Below are 23,979 nucleotides of genomic sequence, written 5' to 3' on the forward strand. Positions count from 1 at the left end.
TTACTGTCACACACACACACACACACACACACACACACACACACCCGCCCATGGACCCTCTTCTGGTACCAGACCATACAGAATTCTTAGTAATGTTTTTTGTAGTAATGTTACTTGTGAATCATAATTCCCATACACCAGTCCTTTTCCTCTATTTACTACTTCATTCTCAAAAAAGTTAATGTACAGGTTCACAAATACTAATTACCACAGTATTGTAGCTGAAACACAGAAAACTTGGCAATATCAGTGACTGTAAAAACACTGGCTGCAGCAGAAACAACAATAGGCTTGTAGCACAAAACCACTATGATTCAAAGAGTCATTGTAATGACTCTGAGCAGAGTTTAGAAGTTGCAGAAAGTAAGTTAGCATAGAGTTTTAGCCTTGTAGGTATTTTGATACATGTAAGCTGGGCTTACGAAAAATATTTGTGTTGTTATAGCTAACCACAGGGATATTTTTATTAAAAATGATAAATGTCTGCTGAAACACTGCACAAAAATTTTATAGACAGTCATTTTGGGGTCACTCCCTTTGACAGTGTCCCCCAGTGCAGTCTGCACACCCATCCCCATCCCCCTAGTGATCCACTGAGGAGGAGGGAGACTGTTGGAGGTTGGAATAGTTAGGTGTTATAAGGACCTGGGCTAGGGTAGTAATGGGAATGGAAGGAAAAGCTCCTCTTATAAAGGGAGAATCACATGGCAATGCATATTCTAGTGTTTATGCCTCTTACTCCTCAGATCCACTTGCTTTGGCACCCTCTGTGACCCTTTGTAGTCCTGGCACTACCATAGCTGGCTTTTGGACTTTAGACAGGTTACTTCATCTTTCTGGACCTCAGGGTCTGTCAAGGCTACCAACATTCATTCATTTATGGATTCATTCAATATTTATTGAATGTCTACTATGTACCAGGTGGGGCCCTGGTGGCGCAGTGGTTAAGTGTTTGACTGCTAACCAAAGGTCAGCAGTTTGAACCCACCAGCCACTCCCTGGAAACCCTATGGGGCAGTTCAACTCTGTCCTATAGGGTCGCTATGAGTTGGAATAGGCTTGACGGCAACAGGTTTGAGTTTTGGTATGTACCTCGTAGTGCATTAGGCTAGGAAAATACACAATTGAGTCTGATAGGTATCTCTTTTTAGAAGGTCAGTGACCTCTTCCCTAGGGCCAGGAACTTGGTTTTATAAAAAAAAAAAAATAGTGACCGCTAAATAGAGACTGTAACTTTAAGCACAACTCTAATTTCTACAGAATCTGAGTTACTCATCTATAACTCAAGCCTCTTCAAGGTCCCTTCTACTCCTACGATTCTAACACTTCATAACTCATTAGATATTAGGGAGGAAGAAAAGGGAGAAGTCACAGATGACATATGTTCGAAGCCCAACTGAGTAGGAAAATGTTCATTGTTCCATTTAACAAAAAGAATAAAATGAGTAGGAGAACCTGTTTTGGATCAAAATCTATGAGTTTTGTGGTACATATGAAATTTCAGAACTTTTTTCTTCCCACATCATAAATAAGAACTCAAGGGGTTGGCTTTCTCCCATTTCCAGCTATAAACATATCTACACTGACATCTCAATGGGGATATCCCATTGTACATGGCTATTTTGGATCCCATTTCCTTCTACCTCCTCAAAAATATTGTTCCATCAAATTATCTTCTGTTATATAGCTTTAATTCTCCCTCTCGTCTGGATTTTCCTCTTCAACATTTAAACATGCTCGTGTCTGTGAACCCGTGACATCCTAGAGAGACAAAAAGAAAAAAAAAGCAAAGCCTTATGTCCCACTGTAGCTTTACCATGTTGCCTATCTTCTTTTACAGCTAAGATTCTTCAAAGAGTACTCTGCTCATCATGGCCACAACCCTATCTCCTATTCATTCCTCAGGCCTTTGTAGTCTAGCCTTTCCCCACCATTTCACTAATTACTGTTTCCAAGGTTACCAATGGATCTGGTTATAAACTCAGAAGACATTTTGCAGCCCTTTAAATTACTTGATCTTTCTGCAGCATTTGACATGGTTATTTCTTCTTGAAATCGTTTACGCTGGCTCCCAATATACCAGTCCCTAATGGTATTTCTCCCATATCTCTGACTCTTCCCTTTTCTGAGTTCTTACTAAGCCCATTTCTAGGATCTACCATCTAACCTTGGCTCTCCCTCTCTCCCTCTTTCTGCACACTGTCCTAGGTGACTTCATCCAGTATTGTGTAATGAAAGAGCTTGGGCTTTGAAATTACAAAGACCTTGGTTTAAATCCCAGCTTTACCGTTTATCAGCTTTGTGAACCTTGGACTGGTTGCCTAATCTTTCTGAGCCTGTTTCTTCATTTACAAAACATAATAGCTGCCGTATAAAGCTGTAAATACATGTAGAAATGCATGGCTGTGTGCCCATCACGAAGCAGACACTTGGCAAATATTAACTATTTTCACCTTCCATGATTTAAGCTACTACCAACATCTTTAGTCTGTATCTTTCTCCTGAGCTTCAAATCCTTATTTCTAGCTTCCGGTTGCATAATGCCTCTCGAGTCTTACACATACAACACACCTTGATGCAGCTCAGATTATGTTTGAGTGCCTGCTATTGGGCAAGCTCCCTGCTAGGTGCTAGAGATAAAAAGAAATCCCTGCCTTTGAGGAGCCTAAAAAAGTCTATGCAGTGATAATACTTACACACATGGTGCTATGGGGATTTAGAGGAGCAGGTCTTAAATCAGCTTAAGCGGAGGTGTTAGGGAAGGATTTCCGGAAATGTAATGAATGAGTAGCTATTAGCTAGAATCAGCAAGAATGAGAAAGGAATTCTCCAGAAGAAACAGCATACTTAAATAAACAGCAGTTCTGAATTTCGAGATAATTTGGAGGAAGGCAGGCAATACTGGGAGGTGAAGAGAGATGTAGACAGGGGAAAGACCATGGAAAGGTTCACATCCATAATTAGGAACTTACATTTATCCAGTATAGGATGCGAAGCCACTAAATGGTGTAAGGAGAAAAGATATGATTAGCTTTACAAAAATTATGAACAGACATTTTCTAGAAGGAACGCATCAGTGAATATCTGAAAAGATACTCAACCTTATCAGAAATAAGAGAAATGCAAATTAATGTTATAGTGAAATACCATTTTATATCTACTTGTTAGTTTCTATCAAAACAGCTCCAACTCATGGTGACCTTATGTGTAATAGAATAAAACATTGCCCAGTCATTTACCATCTTCATGATCATTGGTATGTTTGAGTCCACTATTGCAGCTATCGTGTGGAGCCTTCCAAACTAGGGGACTGATCTTCCAGTACTATATCGGATGATATTCTGCAGAATATTGTGATCCATAAGGTCTTCATTGGGTAATTTTCTAAAGTACATTGCTAGGCCTTTTATCCAATATATGATGAGAAGCCACTAAAAGGTATAAGGTGTAATCTGTCCACTTGTTGTTGTTAGGTGCCGTTGAGTCAGTTCCAACTCATAGTGACCCCGTGCACAACAGAATAAAACACTGCCCAGTCCTGCACCATCCTCACAATTGTTGCTATATTTGAGCCCATTGTTGCAGCCACAGTGTCAGTTCATCTCCTTGAGGGTTTTCTTCTTTTTCAAGGACCCTCTATTTTACCAAGCATGATATCCTTCTCCAGGGACTGATCCCTCCTGATAACATGTCCAAAGTATGTGTGGTGTAGTCTCGCCATCCTTGCTTCTAAGGAGCATTTTGGTTGTGCTTCTACCAAGACAGACTTATTTGTTCTTTTGGCAGTTCACAGTATATTTAGTATTCTTCTCCAACACCACAATTCAAAGGCGTCAATTCTTCTTCAGTTTCCCTTATTCATTGTCCAGCTTTCTCATGCATATGAGGCAACTGATAACACCATGGTTTGGATCAGGGGCACCTTAGTCTTCAAGGTGACATCTTTGCTTTTCAATACTTGAAAGAGGTCTTTTACAGCTGATTTGCCCAATGTAATGTGTCTTTTGATTTCTTGACTGTTGTTTCCATGGGTGTTGATTGTGGATCCAAGTAAAAGAAATCCTTGACAACCTCAATCTCTTCTCCATTTATTATGATGTTGCTTATTGGTCCAGTGTGAGGATTTTTTTTCTTTATGCTGAAGTGTCATCAATCCATACTGAAGTCAGTGGTCTTTGATCTTCATCAGTAAGTGCTTCAAGTCCTCTTCACTTCCAGCAAGCAAGTTTGTGTTATCTGCATAATACAGGTTGTTAATGAGTCTTCCTCCAATCCTGATGCCCTGTTCTCTTTAATAGAGTCCAGCTTCTTGGATTATTTGCCCAGCATACAGATTGAATAGGTATGGTGAAAGGATACAACCCTGACGGACACCTTTCTTGACTTTAAACCATGCAGTATCCCCTTGTTCTCTTCAAACGACTGCCTCTTGACCCACGTACAGATTCCTCATGAACACAATTAAGTATTCTGGAATTCCCATTCTCTGCAATGTAATCCATAATTTGTTATGGTCCAATGAGTCGAATGCCTTAGCATAGTCAGTTAAACACAGGTAAACATCTTTCTGGTATTCTCTGCTTTCAGCCAGGATCCATCTGACATCAGCAATGATATCCCTGGTTCCACGTCCTCTTCTAAATCCAGCCTGAATTTCTGGCAGTTCCCTGTTGATATACTGCTGCAGCCACTTTTGAATGATCTTCAGCAAAATTTTGCTGGCATGTAATATTAATGATATTGTTTGATAATTTCCACATTTGGTTGAATCACCTTTCTTGAGAATAGGCATAAATATGGATCTCTTCTAATCAGTTGGCCAGGTAGCTGTCTTCCAAATTTCTTCACATAAATGAGTGAGCACTTCCAGCGCTGCATCCGTTTGTTGAAACATCTCAATTGGTATTCTGTCAATTCCCGGAGCTTTGTTCTTCACCAATGCCAAAAGGTAATCATTTATAATCTTACCGAGTTTCAGACTTGAACCTCATCTGTAGCAAGACCAGTGTGCTTTTCTAATAAATGCACCTATCTAATCACCTGCTAGTCGCATATCCAACAAGTTTGTTTTCAACATTTTATGGGAAAAATTATATATCACTGTGATATTCACAGTTTGAAGATTTACAAAGACCTTAAGATGTGTCCTTCCCAAAGTCAAGGTTCTACTGTTTATGCAAACCCTAGAACTCCCTCTAGCCCACTTCATGTACATTCTGACTTGGTGAAAGATACCTATTTCTCCTTTTTGATGACATTTGAATACTCTGGGGGCTAAGGGTTCCTGGCTTTGGCAGTAATGGATGTAAAATAATATTTTTAGAGAGCATATTTTGATGGTGCATAATTAAACTGAATAATTGGGTAAAGTCCTGTTGCAAGAGAACAGTGTTTAGATTATGTTAATAAACGATATACTGGGGGAATATTTATCTAAGTAAATTTTAGTAAAAATAGCTTCTATGGAAATCCAAGAAGACGTATGCTTTGAAATAACCTACCTAAATAACTTATGAAAATGAATATCATTGTACGACTGATTTAGTCACATTAAAGAGCAGAAAAGGACCTAGAAAAAGGAGAAGACTAGATGAATAGGACAAGGGAAAACTGTAAAATATTCCTATTACTATTATCTCCCCAAAATATATCATTAAATATTTGCATAAAGATTATAAGAAAGACAGCGTGGACAGGAAATGGATTGAAAGTATCATGAGCTAAATATGTTACTGATGTTAGCTGCCATTTCATAATCCCAGACATTTTCAATCTTTCTCTCACTGCCTTCTCTAATATTCTACACTATATTTGATTCTGTTGTCCCGACATTTCCATATAGGACAGGAAATAGTCTAATTTTTTCCTTTGGTATATCCAGAGAAGTCCAAGGAAAATCATAAAAGAATAAATTCAGCTTATATTAAAATATTTGAACCATTGAGAAAATATTGCTTGATCTCTTCTCTAGTGTGGGGGCAAGAATGAACATTTCAGAAAGATAAAGATCTCTGTTCTCTTTCACTTTAACAATTTAGTGCACAACTTTCCCATATCAGCTAAGATCCTACAGTAACAGAGAATCAGTGCTTTACTTTCTTCTCCAAATGTATCTCTAATTATGTTAGGCTTTCAATGAAAAATTTCCAGAGTGTGTTCTGCATCAGAGTCACTCTTCTGGATCAAAAAAAGAAAACAAAAAACAAAAAAAAACTTTAGACTCCTGTTTTTCCATTCTTTTTTTTTTTTTCCTTTCCTTTCATGCCAGACCTTTTCTGATTTTTGTGTGTGTTTGTTTCTTCTCTCTACTTTTTCTCTCTTCTCTCACATTAACTTTTTTCTCTCTTCATTTTCTAAGTCACTGCTTACTTTAGAAGTAAAAGATGTTACCAACTATGTTTCTTCTGTAATCCCCGGAAGAATGAATGGACCTCTCTTAATAATAGCTAACTTATACTAGGTTGTAGTTATCCAGTTATATGGAAACACCAAAACTTTCAACAATTAAGATGCTAACTAATTCATAGCCTGAAGGAGTTCATTCCACTTCCAATGTGTTAATGTAAACTTTTAGACATTAGCTGAGGTTTGACTTAATAAATACATGTACATAATTGCTTTTATTACTACAAAAGGTACTGTAATAAAGTAATATAACTTTTAAAAAATGTGTATTCACATGTATATATCCAAGTAAATGCTGTTCTTCAAAGTAGCACGTTGTGACGTACATCCTTATTCCAAATGTGTTGTCATTTTCCAAAACATTTTCAAAAATCATTTTGGAGTCGTGAACCTTTATCCCATAATGGGTGAATTGTCTTAGAGACACGGTCAAAAGTCATTTGAAGCTATGATGTAATTAAATTGGATATATCATTGGGTTGAAAAAGGAAACGTGCCGTAAGTACTGAGACAAATTTTTTTGTATGGCTCATGAAGTATCTCTGCAACAAATATCAAGGCATCAAAACTCTGTCACCTAATTATTGAAATAATTGTAGTCTACCATAATGGCATTTAAGAAAAAGACTAATTTGGCTATATATGGTAAAATTGTTTAAAAAAGGTCTCTTTACAACCACACCTACTAGAATACGAAAGACAACTTAATTACGTAAATAAGCAAAAAAACAAATTAGCGTATTTGACTTTTTTTATACAGTACTTGCTGTTTGGATACATAGACAATGGCTTATATTTTATTTTTTCATTCAACAACTGTTGGATGCTGACTGTGTGTCAAGAGTTATACAAAGTGCAATGGGTACAATTCCAAGAACATATACTCTCTAAGAAATTCATACCATGAATATATAAGCTTAAAGTATTAGGAAATCCAAAGGTTAAATGAAAATACATATTTACCAGAAGATAAACATGATTAATAAAATGTCAAGTAGTTCTAGTGTTTTTCAAAAATTGATTCTGAAAATTTTGTAAAATATTTGTTTTATAGCCAGACAATATATTATTGAAAAAATAGTTAGATATTTATCAAATCCAGTAATTTATAATTGTAACTATTGTGTCCATCAATGTGATGAATAATCCTAATTATCAAATCTTATTCTAAACCCACTTCTTGAAAATTGATGAATTTTGAACTTCTGAAGTCCATGTATTTCTTAAGTCTATCACTTCTCCAAAATAAAATGTAAAACCTCAAAATTATTAGACTACATAAAATAAAAAATTTAATTGCAACTAATTATGTTTCTTAAAATTTCCATAAAAACACTTAAAGGAATGTATAGGATTTTGTCATTTAATTAGGGTAGTAAGTATTTTTACAAAGGTAACCAGTCTTTTTGTAGATGTTGTCATGTTTATAGTAGGTAGCTCTTACGAGCAGGCAATGGATTTTCTGTGGGCCCACCTAGAAGGATCTGTGATATAAATTCAAAATATTTTATTATACAGCGTTATATTTGGATTAAGTTTAATATTGAATACAACTGAACACTGAATATTCATGAATGAGGAAATGAAAAAGAATCTACATTTTTATAAAGTAATGTTTGGAAATATTGCTAATAATTTTAAACATGACATTTTCAGGTAATTAAATTCTTCCTTAATTTATAGTCTATCAAATCCGAAAAGCTAAACTTTTTATTGATTCCATAAGGTTTTAGTATTTGTATGTAGTCCCTCCTGGGGGAGACACTGAGTGAGAACAAGGAAAAATGGGGGTGGAGGTCGTATGGTTGACATTTACTTTGCATTATTTCCATTGTTTCATTTTGCATTAAGATGGTTGCACATCATGTATTAGGGTTGTACATAAAATTTGTTTTAAACCTCTGCCCTAACAAAAGAAAAGTTATTTACCTGATCCATTTTTAGGGACTTGGATAAAATCATCCTCATCCTCATCACAGCTATCGCAGTTTAATTGTTGGAGGATTATTTCTGACTGATTTTCAGCTTGATTTACACCTTTCTGCTTAATGAAGCTTCGAAGTGCAACCAGACGATGATGTATTGCTGCATACAGATATCCTATGTCTTTGGCATTGGCCTGCATGATGAGAATCAAATTATTAAGAATATCAATTACTTAATAATGTTAGGTACATTTTAAAAATTTTTAGTCTTTCACTATTAATAAGAAAGGAGTTATGGTATAAATCTAGAACATAAATAAGTGCTAACAGCTCTATAAACTAAAAGGTGAAAAAATGTATCTTGAAGTACATAATTTTATAAAAGTTCCAATATTTGCATTTTAAATTGAGAAAATAAAATTTTGTGATTTAAAATTTTATTTGAATATGTTCATCTATGTTTATGGCAGCATGGTCATGCATAGAGTGCAGAAAAGCACATCTTGATTCCACAGGCATATCCATATATTTATCCTCTCCTTCAGATTCCCACCATGAATTCTGAAGAATAAAAGATCAGATCAAAGAGACAAAAAAGTCAAGTAGGGAAACAAACACTAAAGAAGAAAGAATATGCCAAATATTTTTTAGAAAGTAAGCTCTTTAAGGATTAGACATTCAGGGGCATGATAAGGTACTCTTCTATTCTGTATTGGAGAGAAAAATCATAATTGACTAATGGCATAATTCATGTCATCGCTATGTAAGGGATTCTCTTCATAGTTTTACAGCTTGCCTTCAGCAGGACACAAGATTAAAACTGTTAATTGATCTTTGACCAGTAAATGCAGTGGGACTATTCTCACTCCACTGATTTATGCTGTTGAAAAATTGTAGGGTTAGGGGAAAAAATGTCTTCCATTTCCTTTACATCACTTTGCTTAGACATCCTCTCCCAGGTGCATAGTGTGAGGAAGCAGAACTCATGAGAGTGGTCTATGATATTGTACCATAAATGTATCAGAAGTCCTTGGTTCCAATACTTTGCTATTTTTATGGTTGCTATTAATATAAAAAATGATGGTTACAATAACTGGTATAACACCGTTACCATATTCTGTTTTTATTCTGTCTTTACAATAAAACCATGGGTTAATTATTCATCCACTTATATGAGTCTGAGCACCTAGCACAGGTATTCAGTCATTTCCCGCCTCTCTTTACAGATGAGAAAATGATGGCTCAGAGGAGTGAAATGACTTGTCCAAGTTTACCCACATAGTCAGCAAAATGGTTGGGACTTGAATTCTGGGTTTCCTAACATCAAGGTCACTCCTCTGTAAGGTAATACAGTGGTAGTTTACCTTTTTTTTTTTTTTTTTGTCTTTTCACAATTTCAAAGCAAATATGGGGAAGATTTTTTTTTCCTGGTAACCTTTCCAGAGATCTGTTGAACATTTGAAAACCAAGAACTGAGGATTGGATCAACTACATGCCAACTTTTTGACAATAAGTTCTTCCATTATAATTTTTTACTTGAATATTCTTAAATTGCTCCAAATTATGTTTGAAAACAAAAAACACCTAACAATATATTAAATAAAATACTTATCTTTCTCATATTGTATTAGATATTGCAGAGTAGGTGATGAGTATTTGTTGACACAAATAATTTAATTTTTTATATTATGTGAAATGGAGCAATTTTTCCTTAATAAATTGTTTATATTAAGAACATATATTGAAAGGGTATTTGTAATTGAAATCTAAATACTATTTTTCTACTTTCACTAGCATTAAATTTTAAATATGCCTTTCACTAGTCAGTGTTTCCTTTTGCCATATTCATTCAAGAAATTCAGAACAAGAAATTTAAAAAATCAAAATGATACGCCTTCTGGCCAACATGGCACCGTAGGCAAAAGCACCACATCATCCTTCCACAGCAAAGACCCAAAAAGCTAAGCAAAACAAGAAAAGTGTCAGTACTGGAATCCAAAAATCAAATGAAGACATAAAGAACTCAGCCAAGCACCAAATGGAATAAGAAACTGACAGAAACAGAGTGAGGAGAGATATGTGTGGAGGTCCCCTATCAGCTAATGCAGCATGGATTTGCCATCTTGCTCTTCTGTCAGGGATTGGCAGACAGGGAGCACCGGAAAGCAACTTCATGGAGCTCCTAGCAGGAGACAGAGCACCCGGTAACCAGCAATACACACCTTTCCACCCCCCATCTTCTCCACACTGCTCTACCTCTGTGCTTCCTGGCTGGCAGGGATGGCTCGGCCGGCCAGGAAGCGGAGCATCCATGCTACTTGGATTCGCCCTACCCACATCAGAGATCAGCAGACAGGGAGTGTGGGAAAGCAGCTTCGCATAGTTCCCAGCAGGAGACAGAGCAACCTAGCCAACAACATACGGTTTCTCAACCTCTACCCCTCTTTCTCCCCTTCCCCCACCCCCCACTTCAGCCTCCTCTGCTTCCTGCTGGCTGCAGACTCTTGGCCCCAGAGGCAACTGCTTCAGCCCTGGGGTGCTTAGATTCACCCTGCCCACACTGGCTGGCTCCCTGAGTGCCATTTTCTGTTGCTAAAGTTTTTTTTTTTTTTTCCATTTATTTTGGTTTCTTCTGTGCCTTCCACCACCTCCCCTTCCTTTCTCTCAAAAAGCTGGCTCCATGAGCCATCTTAGTTTCCTTTTGCAAGGCTGTGAAGCACCGCTCGACTGGGGAACCACTCCCCGAGCCCAAGGCACCATGCTGAGATCCCTGGGTTTTTTTCTTTTTTGTTTTGTTTTGCTTTGTTCTGTTTATTTCTTTTCTTTTTCTTTTCGAAGCTTGGGAGCCCCTTCTAGCAGGGCCGTACTGCACAGCTTATGAGCCCCCAATCTGCACAGCCACGTAGGTCGGAACCCTGGGGGCATTTCTTATTTCTTTTTGTTTTCTCTTTTTTCCTTTCTGTCTTTCTTAATTTCTCAGTTCTGTCTCTCTGTCTCCTGAATACCTGGTGCTGTGAGACAGCTATACCCCCTCTAGCCAGGCTATATTGCACAGCCTGGGAGCCATTTCCCCAGTTTTTGAAGCCACACCAGTGGGACCCCTGGGGGCTTTTCTTCCAAATTTTTATCTAGTCTTTTTTCTTTCTTTCTTTTTCCCTCTTTATCCACCCCCCTTTTTGCTTTTCTCCATTTCTTGCTTTCTCATCTCTCCACTCCAATGGTAAGCTCCCTTAGCACTCTTTTGTCTGTTTTTGACTCCTGCCTCTCTCATCTTTCCCATACCTATTTTAGCTCCACACAGCACAACCTCCCGCTCCTTCCTACCTACCTGCATCATGTGCTGAACATAACATCCCTGAACAGCACAGGCATGGCCTACCAGAACCTACCCAGCACTGATTCCTGGCCCACCCTGTCAGCCCTAGTATGTTCCACAAACAACCCATCCCAGCCTGTCCCCTTCAGCTGGACCTGCCCTGCTGCACCATAGCTGAGTGACTGGCCCTGCCCGTTGGACAAGGAGGTGAATGTATCATGACCGCAAATAAGTAAACAACAAAGAACGCACAGCCTGCCTGCTCAGACATAACCAAATAAATAAATAAATAAATAAAAGCAGGACAAAACAAACAATAAAGTCAATAGAGTCAATAAAGGAAGAAAATAACTACTGAATGCTCCGAAGACAGCAGACAACATCAAAAGATATACAAAAACAGGACAGGATGGTTCCAGTAGGCATCCAAAATAAAACACCAGAAGACTTTCCAGTAGAAGAAAAGGAACTAGAACTACCAGATAGGAAATTCAAATCTCTTATTTTCAGAGCTATCCAAGAGTTGAAGTAAAACACAGACAAAAATGAGGAAAAAATAGACAAATTCATGGAAAAGGCAGACAAATTCATAGAAAAAACTCTCAATAAAATACGTATAGAAGGGGAATTTCCCAACATAATAAAGGGCATCTATGCAAAGCCAATGGCCAACTTTATTCTTAATGGAGAGAGGCTGAAAACATCCCCCCTTGAGAACAGGAACAAGACAAGAATGCCCTTTATCACCACTCCTATTTAACATTGTGCTGGAAGTTCTAGCTAGAGCAATAAGGCAAGAAAATGAAACGGCATCCACACTGGTAATGAAGAAGTTAAAATGTCCCTATTTGCCTATGATATGATACTATACATAGAAAACCCAAAAGACTCCACAAGAAAATTACTGGAACTAATAGATTCAGCAGGTTAGCAGATACAAGATAAACATACAAAAATCAGTTGGATTCCTATACACTAATAAAGAGAACAATGAAAAGGAAATCAGGAAAAAAATACCTTTTATAATAGTCCCTAAAAAAATAAAATACTTAGGAATAAGCCTAACCAGGGATAGAAATGAAAACTACAAAACACTACTGCAAGAAACCAAAAGAGATCTACATAAATGGAAAAACATGCCATACTCATGGATAGGTAGACTCAACATTGTGAAAATGACAATTCTACAGAAAGTGATTTCCAAATACAATGCAATCCTGACCCAAATACCAACAATGTTCTTTATAGAAATGGAAAAACTTATCATTAACTTTGTGTGGAAAGGGAAGAAGCCCCAAATAAGTAAAGTACTATTAAAGAAGAAGAAAGTAGGAGGATTCACATTACCTGACCTCAGAACCTACTGTGCAGCTATGGTAGTCATACAGCCTGGTACTATGGTACAATGACAGATACACTGACCAATGGAACAGAACTGAGAACCCGGATGTAAATCCATCTACCTATGGTCACCTGATCTTTTGCAAGTGTCCAAAGTCCATCAAATGGGGAAAAGACAGTCTTTTTAACAAATGGTCCTGGCAAAACTGGATGTCCATCTGCAAAAAAATGAAACAGTACCCATATCTCACACCATATACAAATACAAAAAGTAACTCAAAATGGATCAAAGACCTAAATATAAAGCCAAGAACTATGAAGTTCATAGAAGAAAAAAATAAGATCAATACTAGAGGCCCTAATACATGGCATGAACAAGATACAAACCACAGCCAATAACACATAAACTCCAGAAGAGAAGCTAGATAACTGGGATCTTCTAAAAATTAAACACTTATTCCCATCAAAAGACTTCACCAAAAAAGCAAAAAGAGAACCTACAGACTGGGAAAAAAATTTTTGGCTATTACAAATCAGACAAAGGTCTAATCTCTAAAACTACGAAAAAATCCAACACCTCTACAAAAAAAAAAAAAAGTCAATCCAATTAAAAAACGGGCAAAGGAAATGAACAGACACTTCGCCAAAGAAGACATTCAGGCAGCCAACAGACACATGAGGATGTGCTCGTGATGACTATCCATTAGAGAAATGCAAATCAAAACCACAATGAGATACCATCTCACCCTGGTATTACTGGCACAAATCAAAAAAACAGGAAATAACAAATGTTGGAGAGGGTGCGGGGAGATAGGAACTCCTATGCATTGCTGGTGGGAATGCAAAATGATACATCCATTTTGGAAAACGACATGGCGCTTCCTTAGAAAGAAACAGAAATACCATATAATCCAGCAATCCCGCTCCTAGGAATATATCCTAGAGAAATAAAAGTCATCACACAAATAGACATATGCACACCCATGTTCTTTGCAGCATTGTTCACAATAGCAAAAAGATGGAAACAACCTAGATGCCCATCAACAGATGAATGGATAATCAAACTGGTAAATACACACAATGGAGTATTACACAACGATAAAGAACAATGATGAATCTGTGAAGCACCTCATAATATTGATGAATCTGGAGGACATTATGCTGAATGAAATAAGTCAATCACAAAAGGACAAATATTATATGAGACCATTACTGTAAAAACTCATGAAAAGGTTTACACACAAAAAGAAACAATCTTTGATGGTTACGAAGGGTTGGAAAAGTACTAAATAGACAATAAATAAGTGGTAGCTTTGGTGCGGGGTAAGGCAGTACACAGTACCGTGGATGCCAGCACAACTTGTACAAGGAAAGGTCATGGAAGCTCCATAGACACATCCAAACTCCTTGAGGGACCGAATTGCTGGGCTGAGGGCTGCAGGGACCATGGTCTCGGGGAACCTCTAGCTCAATTGGCACAACATAGTTTATAAAGAAAATGTTCTACATTCTACATTGGTGAGTATTGTCTGGGGTCTTAAAAGCCTGTAAGCGGCCATCTAGGATAGTCCACTGGTCTCACCCCTTCGGAAGCAAGGAAGAATGAAGAAAACTAAAGATATAAGGGAAAGATTAGTCCAAAGGTCTAATGGACTGCATCTACCACGGCCTCCACCAGACTGAGTCCAGTACAACTAGGTAGTGCCTGGCTGCCACCACTGACTGCTCTGACAGATATCAAAATAGAGGGTCCCAGACAGAGCTAGAGAGAAGTGTAGAACAAAATTCTAACTCAGAAAGAAAGACCAGACTTGCTGGCCTGACAGAGACTGTAGAAACCCTGAGACTATGGTCCCCGGATGCCCTTTCAGCTCAATAATGAAATCACTTCTGAGGTGCACCCTTCAGCCAAAGATTGGACAGGTGCATAAAAAAAAAAATGAGACTAAAGGGGCACACCAGCCCAGGGGCAAGGACTAGAAGGCAGGAGAGAACAGGAAAGCTGGTAATAGGGAACCCAAGTTTGAAAAGGGAGAGTGTTGGTGTTTCGTGGAGTTGTTAACCAATGTCATAAAACAATACGTATACTGTTTAATGAGAAACTAGTTTGTTCTGTAAACCTTCACCTAAAGTACAATAAAAAAAAATCAAAATGATACATTTTTTAAATAACAAATTGGCAATGCTTACAAAAACTATAATGCCCAGTAAGAACCATAATAAAGTGAGAATGGAAGTCAATTCAGTCTATTTAATGAAAAAAACCTCATTAACACTGACAAATGAAAAAGAAGTTACATATATATATATATTTCATAACCACTATGAGTTGAGAACTGACTCAATGGCACCTAACAACAACAACAACAGCCTTTTAAGGTATAATTGTTACTATCTTCATTTTGCAGATGAGTAAACTGAGGTTAAGGAAGGTTTAGAAACTTACCTGACGGTCATACAATATACGCAGTATGGTACATATGTATATATATACACATATATACATAGGCACATATGCATAACATGCACACACATGCACACTCACACATAAGCATAAATAGATTTTGTTGTTAGCTGCTGTTGAGTCGGCCCCCACTCATGCCGACCCCATGCACAAGGGAACAAAACACTGCCTGGTCCTGTGCCAGCCCCATGATTGGTTTTGAATCAGACATTTGTGATCCATAGTGTTTTGATTGGCTGATTGTCAGAAGCAGGTTGCCAGGCCTTTCTTCTTAGTCCATCTTAGTCTGGAAGCTCCACCGAAATCTGTTCAGCCTCATAACAACACACAAGGGTCCACTGACAGATGGGAGCTGGCTGCACATTAGGTGCATTGGCCAAGAATTGAACCTGGGTCTCCTACATGGAAATCAAAAATATATATGAAATATAGTATAAGGCCAAAATATTAATAGTGGTCATCTCTAGGGGTAGAATTTTGAGTGATTTTTTTTTTTTATTGCATTTGGTTTGCTTATCTCTGTTTTATAAATATCTTGCCATTTAAATATATGTGTATATACACATATTTTTTAATCAGCATGGGTCAGGTATTGAGCAACGGAGTGTACTCATGGCTAACAGTTTCAGTCTCTGGCAGGCTGCTTTACCCACTCAAAACCAGTGGGGACCTAGCCTGGCAGAATACCAAGTATTCTCCTTAAATAGCAAACAGCTTGGACATCATCTTACACCTAACATCTTAATACCCAATATCACACCTAACAGCGTACTTACAGGTAGTTAATAAAACCTTTGGTTTTTTATCAATAGCCATTTCTTGACATACCGTTACTATACAGGAGCCTATTTACTTGTATTGTCATCTTCTGCTTGAGTCACTTGGGTACACAGTCTTCTCCAGTGTTCTGGAGACTTTGCTTTTTTTTTTTTGGCTTCATTTCTACCAACTCTGTCTCTGTCTCTGATTCTTGCATTTCAGGTCAAGCATTCCTGCTACAGAGAACAGCTAAAGCTGTGCTCCCATCCTGTTACCTTGGACACTGACTCGTGCCCAGAATTGGAATTTGATGTTTGTTATCCCTTGGCCTGGTTGTTTTAACTTGCTAGCCCTGTGTTTTTCCATTGCTCACTGGTTCCTTTCCAGTGCCCTCAAAGCCTTCTCAGTCTCAGCATACAGTATAAGCATCAGGCTATGATTCCGCTGACCCCCTCCTGGGAGCCATTCTTGACAATAGTCACTTCAGAAACTTAGTACGAGTGTTGACATAATTTCTTTAGTAAAGAAAAGGGTAGAAGTTTGACAGCATATATCATACAAATGTCTTGTAATAGGTACCGTTTACTATATATTTTGATGATATTAACTTCTGAATTTTATATAAAATTTATGTCTTATATTAGACTGTAAATAACCATAATGAATGACTGATTTTTTACCAATGGTACAGGTTATGTAATAAGGTGAAAAAACAAATTGGTAATTGCAGAGACCTATAAATACAGTAGGATAATTCTCTTAATCACTGAAATTTTCACTTACCTGAATTAAAAATATTCTGATGCTGTAGTCTTCTAAATCAGTAGCTGTTATTTGTAAATTTTTATGGTTTGCTCTTTGTATCCTCATTTGAGCCCAGAGTTTACTATTGAGAATCAGCCTCAGGCTGCCTTGATTGCGCATAACTAAAACAGGAAGGCAAATGTATTAGACTATAGACAGTTGATTCCTCAGTCTCCCAGAGGAATTTGCCATTTTTGAAAGCAAAGTAAGCCTGTGTAGTTGGTTATCAGGCTGTATTTCCACTATTAACTTGTAATTTGATTGGATTATGACCTGTTGTTTTTTTAGTTGTATTTGGGCTTTATTTCATTAGAGGACTTTTTTTTTTAGCTTAAATGCCCAAATCATAATTTTCACTCTAATATTAAAGAATCATTTATGTTTTAGAACTCCTTTTAAAAATATAGTGGTTTGAAGAATATTTATGCAAGAATAATGCTTGACAATGGATAAAACTGAACAAAAACTTTAAGGGTCCAAAATATGGGGTTATTTAAATAAATTATGGTATAGCCAATCAAGAGAAGCTTATGCACCCGTTAAAAATATTGAAGAAGGGTATTATGATCATAGTGGAAAAATGATCACAGTGTTGTTGTTGGGTGCCATCAAGTCCGTTTCAACTCATAGTGACCTGAAGCACAACAGAATGAGACACTGCCCAGTCCTGCCCCATCCGTCATGGTAACATTATGTAAAAAAATCAGGCTACAAAGCAATATGATAATCACAAAATTTATAATATATGGATACATTTATATATACAGAGAACAACATCCAGAAGAATATAGTGGCTATCTCAGGAAGGTAGGCACAAGAGTAATTTTAATCTTTTTCTTTTTACTTATCCGTATTTTCTGTTTCTTACAGTGAACGTGTATTACCTGTATATCAAAAAGAAAACAAAAATGTTCTTGTTTTTTGGCAGCGAGAGGGAGTGGAATTAAACCAGAGTTTTAGAGAACAAGTAGCACCTGCCTTAGGAATAATACTTGGTCGGGTTATTTAGAAATGTTGTTTGCCAGCTTCAGAACTGAAGACACTGTTCCTGTTCTCCTACTTTGAGTTCTCGCCGTTACCTGTTTCTTGAACTTGATACCTGAAACTCAACAAATGTCCATATTCCTGGATCAGCTTCTACCTGTGGCCTCCTCCAAAGCTTTGACCTCCCAATCTTGACCCATAAACTCATACACCCCACCCAGATCTCTGCCTTTGCTCATTTTCGATTTGGGCCTCTGAACAATGCCCCAGTGTTGTCTTTTTGGATGGCAAACCTCCTGTGTCTTTCAGTTGGACTGACTCCTGATTCTGACTATCTCTCTATGCCTACCCAAAACCCACTGCTGTCGAGTCGATTCCGACTCACAGCGACCCTATAGGACAGAGTAGAACTGCCCCGTAGAGTTTCCAAGGAGTGCCTGGCGGATTCGAACTGCTGACCTTTTGGTTAGCAGCCATAGCACTTAACCACTACGACACCAGGGTTTCCTCTATGGCTACAGAATGAAATAACTGTACAACTTTTTTCCATAGAAACTGACCCTTTTCCCCAACTTCCATACCACGTTTGGAATGCCAAAGATACATTGTGGTTCAAGTATTCTCTTTTACAAAAGCTATCTTCACTTTACAAAATAATCTGTACCAAATCCCTTTAAATAATAATGAGAGTGATTTTGGTGTGTGCTGGGCTCTGTCATAGGTGCTTTACATGCAGTAGCTCATAAATTCCCACATTCATTCAATGAGTCATGGATTCCTTATGTCACCATTTTAAATTGATACAACTACAACAGAGAAAGAGATTAAGTAATTTGTCCAAAGCATCAGTTAGTAAACGGTGGAGCCAGAGCTGGAACCCATGTAGTCTGACGTCAGAGTCCACTTTAAATAGGAAGTTTCTCTAGCACGTTAAAAACAACATTGTTTTCAACAGTCGGGTTTATTGATGTATTTTATAACACACCTCCAGAAACTGATGTATATCCTTTTTGGAAATTTGACCCTGAGAAACACAGGCTTGCTTGAAAAATGAGCTTAATTCCTTACTTAGTCTTGACTGTAATGTTCCATAGTCACTGTGTGCTGTGTCGTTCAGTCTCAAAGTTCCTCTGCCCCTTTCCGTCCAGGATTGGGTTGTGTTGTTGAATATAAAAAGCTTGCAGGTGATCTAGATGACAATTTTTTTAAACGTCAAATATATAGAAATTTTTTCAAGGTGAATCATTTCTTATGATATAATAATTTTATATCTGTCTGCTTGTTACTGGGATAAACTTTGTCAATGATTTATAAACCAGCCTTGAAAATTTACTTAACTTTTAAAAACATACAACTTTTGAATGGTTCAAACATCAAAGAGTAAAAAGACATACAAAGTGAAAAGTCCCCCTTCCTCCCCTGTTCCCCATTTACCAATTTCCACCCCCCAAATAGGTAACCACTGTTATTAATATTTTATTTATTCTTTCAGAGATGTTTGTAAGTAGATTCTTGTTGGTAGCTGCTGTCGAGTCAGTTCTGACCCAAGGCAACCCCGTGTGTGCGGACAGAACTGCACGCGCGTATGTATATATATATCCCTATTTTTCAATTGGTTTTAGTAGAATTCCTTGCATACTTCCTGCATCTTGCTTTTTTCACTTAACCTTGTATCTTTATATAAAAAAAAAGAAATTTTTTTTTTTATATACCAACTATTAAATTAAACTTAGTGTTATTTGAGTTATATAATCTTATTTTAAATTAAGGAATCATGAAACCTTTTGCATATTTAAAAATTTCAAAGAATACAGCATGAGACTAGGATATGACATCACAGAGTACCCTACTATAATTTAACGCTTACCATGCTTTGTGGAAAAATGTTGTGGTAATTACTATAATTACAAAAAGTTGTAGTAATTACAGAAAACCTGCAAAAGCTGGAACCTGTGTAAAGCAGAAACCTGTTAGAGAAGGAAAACTAAAATATTTTCCACTAAATAGAGAGCAATAGAAAAATGGTGACTGCACACTGTCAAAAGCAGACAACTTGCAAGATCCGGACAAGGCAGTCCTGTTGACTTCTGGCTCTCACAGGTTTCACTGTACATTTCATAGGCTGGTAGATACACCACTCAACATTGAAATCCTATGTACAATAAAAAAAAAAATCAAACCCGTTGCCATCGAGTTGATTCCGACTCATAAAAATGTACAACACTGTATGAAATTTCAAACTTATTGAAAAGAATTTTATAAAAGAAAACAATCGTTTCCATTATCTTGAGCTGAAATCGTCATATTGCCAATGTTTAAAAATTTCCGCATAAGAAGAATTTTTAAATCATGTGATAATAACATTGACCGCAAGAGCAGGTATGCAAAGTATAAAACATAGATTTGAAGTTACTCTAAGACAGGGTCCTTGGCTGTCTTCTTCCTGAGGGATTAATGCAAATGTTGTAATAACAGCCCATTTTCCTGCTAATTACACACACACACACACACGTAAGAATACAACAAAATATTGGTTTAATGTTTGTGAGGCTCCCATATTCTTAGGTGAGCAACTTAGTCTTCGTGAAAACTATACTTCTACCTTCATTTTTAAAGATGTCCCTGCTGATGGTGAGTTTAGTCCATGTATGTGCTACCAGTAAGAGCAATGCATGAGATACAGACCTTTAACACATTATATTCTGCTTCCTCCCCTGTTTTAATATCAATTTTCTCCAGCAAGCATTTTGGTGTTGGTTTGGATGAGAAAGCAGCAGCTGATTCAATTAGGGATGTATTTTTAATGGAGTCCGTTCCTAAGAGAAAGTGGAGGGAAAAAAATATCAAAGGCCCCATTTTCCCTACTGCGACAGTTTTTTGTTGCCTCTGTTATCATACATATCTTCTTGCCCTTTTATAACAATAAGCTTTTTCAAAAAAAATCAAACTGCTTGAGTTTAAGTAGAAATCTCCTTACAGAGTCTCTGCATCATTAAACTAAAAAATGTTAAAAGCTTTTATCATGTAACTATTTTTATGTGCTTTAATCTTTACTAAAGTTTTTAAAACACCAGACTATTCCTTTTTAATTTTACAAATATTAAACAAATGACACAAAAAACAGAATGCAAACTAGTTGAATCCAGTGTTTTCACAAATGAAATACTTCTTACTTGTATTTGGAGAGTTGATAGTCAATTTCAGAGTGGATTTGAATGGTTTTTCCTTGGTATAGGAATCATTTTCAAGTTGAGGCTGGTTGAGTTTTTGAGTACCCTGGGAGGGGGGGAAATGCATTATTTAATTTTCTCCCCTATATATGTACACTATGCCAAAGGACATTTTTGATCTATTTCAACATGACAAGCCCATTTTTTTTTTTTTTACGTGCTGAACAAGGAACGCTTCCTTATTGTTAGAGGACCTTTGGCTCTAATCCTCAGGAGACATGATCTAGTTACCACCAGCATACTTCAGGTGGGATCTAGTCCCAGGAACAAAGAGAAAAATTCTAGTGGCCCAAAAGAAGGTAGCCGCTGTTCCATGTTTCCACCAGACTAACCTGATGCCTACAAGGAGGTACAACTATCTCAGGTATTTCAGTACTCCCAACAATTCACTCTTGCTATCCACTTCATGGGGGGGGAAAAAAAAAAACAACCCACAGAACCCACTAGCTGTTTCAGGGAACATCTTTATAGAAAGAATCCTGGTTTTTCTTTCAAGACAATTTTGGCCCACAACTACTTTTAAGGCTGTATATTTGGGGTCTGCCCATGCATTGTAATTAAAAACCTATAAAAAAAAGAATGAGTAACTGCCATGCCATTTATTTTTTATACCCTATTTTATGCAGAACAGGGAGAATTAGCAACAACGATATTTAAGTACTTATGCTTATGTCTTTTCCCTTATGAACTCAAAATCCTTTTACGTTGTTTAACTGAACATCAAGATATTTCCTTAAAATTGGTAGACAGAGATAAAATTATTACCATTTTAAGGAAATAAAATTAAGGCACAGAAAGTCTAATTACTTACTCTAAAAGCACATGGTCAATGACAAGAAGGACACAAGGCCACAGGCTTACAGGATTAGAAGAAAATACAAATTATCTCAATAGCTCCTCGATAACCTATGTAATGGTTAATTTGGCTTCAATTCGGCTAGGCTATGGTGTCCATTTGTTATGGTGTCCATTTGTTTGGTCAAACACTAGTCTAGGTGTTCCTATGAACATATGTTTAGGATTTAAATCAGTTGACTTTGAGTAAAGCAGTTTACCCACCAAAATATGGGTAGGCCTCATCCCCATCAGTTGAAGTCCTTAAAATTAAACAAGAGGTTTCTTGAAGGAGAAAGATTTTGCCTCAAAACAATAGACATTCTGCTGGAATCCCTGCCCCCACAGACAGGCCTACTGATTTTGGGAAATCAGACTGCTGGAATTTCTAGCCATTACCTGACCTAATTCCTTTTAAATGAATCAGTCAATATTTTTCTATCTTATTGGTTTTTTTCCTCTTGTTGTTAGGTGCTGTCGAGTCAGTTCTAACTCATAGCGACCCTACACACAACAGAATGAAACACTGCCCAGTCCTGCACCATCCTCATAATCATTGCTACGTTTGGTCTCATTGTTGCAGCTGTTGTGTCAATCCATCTCCTCGAGGGCCTTTCTCTTTCTCACTGACCATCTACTTTACCAAGAATAATGTCCTTCTCCAGGGACTGCTTCTCCCTAATAACATGTCCAAAGTACGTGAGATGAAGCCTTGCCATCCTCACTTCTAAGGCGGACTCTGGCTGTACTTCTTCCAAGCCAGATTTGTTTGTTCTTCTGGCAGTCCATGGCATATTCAATATTCTTCGCCAGCACTATAATTCAAGGGCATCAATTCTTCAGTCTTCCTTATTCGTTGTCCAGCTTTCATGTGCATATAAGGCATTTGAAAATCCTATGGCTTGGGTCAGGTGCACCTTAGTCCTCAAAGTGACATCTTTACTTTTGAACACTTTAAAGAGGTCTTTTGCAGCAGATTTCCCCTATGCAATAAATTGTTTTCTTGACTGCTGCTTCCATGGGCATTGATTGTGGATCCAAGTAAAATGAAATCCTTGACAACTTCAATCTTTTCTCTATTTATCACGATGTTGCTTATTGGTCCAGTTGTGAGGATTTTGGTTCCTTTCTGTTGAGGTATAATCCATACTGAAGGGTGTAGCCTTTGATCTTCATCAGTAAGTGCCTCAAGTCTTCTTCACTTTTAGCAAGCAAGGTTATGTCATCTGTATGTCTCAGGTTGTTAATGAGTCTTGCTCCAATCCTGATGCCTTGTTCTTCTTCATATAGTCTGGGTTCTCAGGTTATTTGCTCAGCATATAGACTGAATAATTACAATGAAAGGATATAACCCTGACACATATCTTTTCTGATTTTAAACCATTCAGTATCTGCCTTAGTTATCTAGTGCTGCTATAGCAGAAATACCACAAGTAGATGGCTTTAACAGAAAGTTATTCTTTCACAGTTTAGGAGGCTAAAAGTCCAAATTCAGGGTGCCAGCTCTAGGGGAAAGCTTTCTCTCTCTTTTGGCTCTGGGGGAAGGTCCTTGTCTCCTTTCAATGTCTGTGAGATTTCCAAGACCACTGTGAGTCTCGTGTTCCTTGGAGATTTCCATGTGTCTTGGCATCAATCTTCTCCTGGGTCTAGGGGGCTCTCAGCACAGGGGCTCCAGGTCCAAAGGACGCACTCCTCTCCCAGCTCTTCTCTTGGTAGTAGGAGGTTCCACCTTCTCTGCTCACTTCTGTCTCTTTTATGCTTTTGTCTTAGGCTGGTTTCTCTGGAAAAGCAGAACCAGAGAAGTGCATAAATATATGGAGAGCTTTGTATCAAGGAAATGGCTTCTGTGGTTGCAGAGGCTAGAAAGTCTCAAGTTTGTGGGTCAGGAGGCTTCTCCTGAATGTAGTTGCAGGGGCT

At 37.5% G+C, this 23,979-nt stretch overlaps 1 protein-coding gene across 2 annotated transcripts in view; it reads right to left on the minus strand.

Moving 5' to 3' along the window:
- Positions 1 to 990: 990 nt before the first annotated feature.
- The window catches only part of RANBP3L (RAN binding protein 3 like), an 82,054-nt gene continuing 59,065 nt past the window's right edge, over positions 991 to 23,979 (minus strand). For both annotated transcript variants that reach the window (XM_049862458.1, XM_049862450.1), the window contains exons 10-15: positions 21,172 to 21,274; positions 20,684 to 20,814; positions 19,067 to 19,187; positions 16,994 to 17,136; positions 8,335 to 8,524; positions 991 to 1,761 (exon numbers count right to left, since the gene is read on the minus strand). In XM_049862458.1, the coding sequence (XP_049718415.1) occupies positions 1,721 to 1,761; positions 8,335 to 8,524; positions 16,994 to 17,136; positions 19,067 to 19,187; positions 20,684 to 20,814; positions 21,172 to 21,274 (729 nt within the window). In that variant the 3' untranslated portion in view covers positions 991 to 1,720. The remainder of the gene's footprint in view (positions 1,762 to 8,334; positions 8,525 to 16,993; positions 17,137 to 19,066; positions 19,188 to 20,683; positions 20,815 to 21,171; positions 21,275 to 23,979) is intronic.

Source organism: Elephas maximus, chromosome 2 (assembly GCF_024166365.1).
Source record: "Elephas maximus indicus isolate mEleMax1 chromosome 2, mEleMax1 primary haplotype, whole genome shotgun sequence".
Taxonomy (NCBI): Eukaryota; Metazoa; Chordata; class Mammalia; order Proboscidea; family Elephantidae; genus Elephas; species Elephas maximus.